The 4,459-nt window shown below is 35.9% G+C and overlaps 1 protein-coding gene across 1 annotated transcript; it reads left to right on the top strand.

The window, feature by feature from the left end:
- The first annotated feature begins 1,855 nt into the window (after positions 1 to 1,855).
- On the top strand, positions 1,856 to 3,410 carry LOC124368609. Its single transcript, XM_046825848.1, has 2 exons — positions 1,856 to 3,209; positions 3,358 to 3,410. Exons 1-2 carry the CDS (start codon positions 1,856 to 1,858, stop codon positions 3,408 to 3,410), a joined length of 1,407 nt encoding a protein of 468 aa, XP_046681804.1.
- The last annotated feature ends 1,049 nt before the right edge of the window (positions 3,411 to 4,459 follow it).

Here is a 4,459-nt window from a genome sequence, read left to right as displayed (position 1 = left end):
GGTTGGTCACGAACTATAAAAAGGTGTGCTTTAAAAGACAAAAAAATCAAAGCTCTATCATCAGTCATTATTTTAGAAACCTGCATTAAGTTTATATGGACTAAGATAGGCGGTAACAGTCCCCTGAACAAAGAGAGTGTTCCAAAGTTAAACGCTCTTGTTAAGTAAAACGTAATCTTGTACTTCGCTTTTATTGAGCGAGGCTACAATTTTTTATTCAATGTTTTATTTAATTATCACGTAAAAACTTGGTGTTTTGGTTAGTAATCCTCTATGTTTTACATTGTTCTGATAAAACATTTTTATGACTTTATAAAATAAGCACGTTTTTATAATTCTAGTGTAGAGTATTCAAAACAGTTCTTTAAAAAATCGTAAGTAGAAATGTTGTCGATAATGTGTGTATAAATTGAATAATACTTTTGATAACTAAATACAAACTAGTTTTAAAAAAGTTTCAATAATTCGAAATTTTTAATCATTATACATTTTTCTTGTAATAATTATTTTTTATCTTTGTTCAAACATTGTTTTGTTATTAAAATAAACGCGTTTTAAGAAGTTCATCTCGCATGAACCAATTAATAACGAAAGGGCCTATTCCTGTCCCCCTTCCTTTTTATTTACGCCATCTTGTTTTAGTCTGCCGTCACGATTACCATTGGCTAGTCCCTTTGGTCAGTCGTAGGTAGTTAGTAGACGAATGAAGACGCATTGTGACCTGTATTTCGTAGTTCAGTTTTAATGATTAGTGTTTTGTATAGTTTTTTATTAAGTGCATGTTTATAGAGTTAGTGAAGTTGACAAACAACATGTAGGTTGTAATTCCTGACTTAGGCGTGCCACAACGCTTTGGTAAGATTTGTTTATTTTAACCTAGTTTGTAATATTATGTATTAGGTTAGTTCTTTACCTGAAGAAGAGATCAGATTGCAGATCTCGAAACGTAGTGTTACTGATTTATTGTTTCACTGAACGATGGGAAATGTCCGGAAAAATCCTGTTTCCTTCACAATCCTTCCATCGTCAAAAATAACCTTCAAACAAAGAGCCTGGCTTTACTTAGAATTCATAGAGAGATTTTCTCAAAGAAACAGAAAGATTATCAGACGCAATATGTTTGTTGATCTCGAAATGATATACTTTCGATATGAAATAAAATCCTCTATTATTACAAGAAATCTTAGGTTGTGCGTTTGTACAGTAAACATTGGGTCATTTCTCCTCGAGTATTAGGTTTTTAATGATTGGTTCTTTTACAATTTGCTTTGTGAATTTGTAATATCATCACCTGAGAATATATCTTGTATATTTAAAAGGAATTCTCTTTCTACAATGAAACTAATGCTAAACTAATATTAATACAGTTGATGATTCCGGTATATCTCAAAGTGATGATTCAATACCAACGAAAACAAATTGATTATTGCTCTCTCTGAACTGGTACAGTTTCGAACAAAGGGAAACTCTAAAATCAATTTAAAGCAATATTTTAGTATAATAACCAACTTGAACCCTACTCTTTTTCTTTAAAAAAACATTATTATATTAAACTTAAATGTCACTCAATAATGTTGCTGTTAAAAATCTGTTACGTTACCTATTTCAATTTTTAAGTATATGAATATTATTGTAGAGAAATTCTAGTATATTATACCGCACTACCATATTAACAGAAACTATAATAACTACCCTTTAAGGAGGTATCATATGCGTAATGAATATGTGTAAAACTACAACAATAATTTTAACTCTATCAAATATTTTCGACATGTGTTTAGTTTTGTATGTGCTAAATGTTATTTTCCTACAAGTAAAAAATTAAGTTAAACTCTTCGTACATTATGTTATCCTTATGATCTTCATATGGACATCATATAGCCTGAGACAGTTAAATTATATAACCAACTACCGAGATGTATGTCTTGATCTGATACTCTCTTCAATTGAGACATCTGAAGTTGTGCATGCGCCTGATGTACTGTTGGAGGAAGATAGACACCATCCTGCTTTGTCTTTTGAATTTGAAGTGTTGCAGCCTTCCACGACTGAAAGCCAGAAACGGGTGCTTAACTTTCGAAGGTGTGATGTCGATGCTGTTTTCAATGGGCTGCAGGTTCTAAGCTACCCTGCATCAAGTGAGTTGGCGGATCCTGAGCGGGCTTTCACAAACTTCAGCGACTACCTGGCCTCTTTAGTTAGGGTCAATACTCCACTCAAAAGAGTTGGTGGAGCTAGATTCCCCTCCTGGTTCTCTAAAAAATTGAAACTGCTGGTTATCAGGAAGAAACAGTTACATAAAGTCTACAAGCATACAAGGGCGCACATTGATTATGATAATTTTCGGAGAACTAGAAGGGAGTGCAGAGACCTCACCCACGCGTGCTATTCAGAATACATCGGTAAGGTTGAAAATGGTATTCCTAGAGATATTAAGTCCTTTTGGTCTCATGTTGGTAGCCTTAAAAGTTCTCCTAACGTTCCGACACACATGACTTTAGACAAAAAGGAAGCTACTGATCCTACTAGCAAGTGTGATTTGTTTGCTCGGTATTTTTCTTCAGTATTTAGTGATACTACAGTTCCTATTCCTAGATTTGATTATGGTTGGAACCAAACATTATCCAGCTGTTCAATAACAACCTTGGATGTCCAACAGACCCTCGAATCACTGGATGCCAGGAAGAGTGCTGGGCCGGATGATATACCACCACGAGTTCTAAAACAGTGTGCTCCAATACTTGCAGTTCATTTAACAATTCTCTTCAGGCCTCTACTTGCTTCTGGAGTCTTTCCATCAAACTTGAAGCAGAGCTATGTAATCCCAATATTTAAGTCTAGAGATAGAGGGAACATAAGAGACTATAGACCCATTGTGATACAGTCTGCTCTCGCTAAGGTGTTTGAAAGTATCATCTTGAACAATATATATTCTCAACTCAAGAGTCGCATCTGTTTGGAGCAACATGGCTTCTTGAAGGGCCGCTCTACCACAACCAATCTACTGATGTTTCAGGAATATATAATGTCAGCTTTTGCAAATTCCTCACAGGTAGATTGCATATATCTAGATTTTAGCAAAGCATTTGATAAGATTAATCACAGTCTACTTATATCAAAGCTTGAAGGCTATGGCATTTGGGGACCTCTGCTTCGTTGGATGAGTAGCTATTTGCGGGAACGTACTCTTATAGTCAAGTACGATGGAGGTACGTCCTTGCCATTCTCTGTCCCCTCAGGTGTACCACAGGGATCTCATCTGGGCCCACTGCTTTTTAACCTGTTTATCAATGATATTTCTAGTGCAATATCATCGAAGTTTCTTCTGTTTGCTGATGATATTAAGGTTTTCAGCAGGGTTACATCTCCTCATGACCAAGAGGAACTCCAACATTCCCTTGACAGGATAAGTAACTGGTGCAGAGTAAATGCTATGGAGCTTAATATAGCCAAGTGTCTTGTCATCAGCTACACTCGAAGCAACACAGCCAGGCCCTTTGACTATTCTCTAAATGGATCCCCTCTTAAGATAGTAGACAGAGTCAGGGACCTCGGAGTTATTATGACACCCTCCCTAAGCCCTTACGAACACATAATGCATGTTACAAATAAGGCCTCTTCTATGCTTGGGTTTATTGCCCGAACTTGCAAAGACTTCAGATCCCCCTCTACATTGGCTATCCTCTATAAGACTCTTGTGCGTCCTTTGTTGGAGTACTGTTCCGTTGTTTGGTCTCCATATCAAGCAGGCCACATTGTGCTGCTGAACAGAGTACAGGTGCGTTGCTTAAGACTTCTTGGAGTCAAACTGGGATATAATTATCTTGCAACCCCCGTCGCTGAGATTGAGATGCTATATGGACTGCAACCTCTCCAGGAAAGAAGAAAATATATTGATATTTTATTCCTGTACAGGCTGGTGAACGGCTTCCTCGACTGCCCTCATCTAGTGTCGGATATAGACTTCTCTATACCAAGAGGTACCCGCTCTAAGACACTTTTCTGCAGAAGATTTAGGCCCACATATTATGCATCAAACCATGGAATATGCAGACTTCTAAAACTGGGTAGCGAGGCAGCGCACATCGACTTTTTTCACGATTCAAAATACACCCTGAAAAACAAATTATTAAATGTAAACACCTAACACATGCTTAAACAGATCCACTTACAGTAACTAACAGCTACGATTGTATTAATTATTGATAGTATATTGTTGAGTTTCTAAATTTTATTAATGTTATAGCATTGGTCAACTATTTATTTATCGTTGCTGTTACTGTATTGTTATTATTCCTTGTTATTTATTGTTGTTTTTGTTATTTATATTTATAGTATATCACTCTGTTATTGCCTATCTTGTTCAAGTTAGAGCTTACATAAGACTGTGTATATTGATTATGATTTGTCATCTTGATTGCTAAGTACTTGATTTGTTGAATTACTTTTGTAAAAATGG

Source organism: Homalodisca vitripennis, chromosome X, assembly GCF_021130785.1.
Source record: "Homalodisca vitripennis isolate AUS2020 chromosome X, UT_GWSS_2.1, whole genome shotgun sequence".
Taxonomy (NCBI): domain Eukaryota; kingdom Metazoa; phylum Arthropoda; class Insecta; order Hemiptera; family Cicadellidae; genus Homalodisca; species Homalodisca vitripennis.
Note: the sequence above shows the minus strand (reverse complement) of the source record. Positions and strands in the feature narration are given on the sequence as shown.

What these genes read in the sequence shown, in the direction of transcription:
- LOC124368609 (XM_046825848.1), top strand. Translation starts at nt 1,856, where the DNA reads ATGATCTTCATATGGACATCATATAGCCTGAGACAGTTAAATTATATA. An exon ending in TATAGTCAAGTACGATGGAG is followed by an intron (nt 3,210 to 3,357) that starts GTACGTCCTTGC and finishes GGTTTTCAGCAG; the next exon opens with GGTTACATCTCCTCATGACC.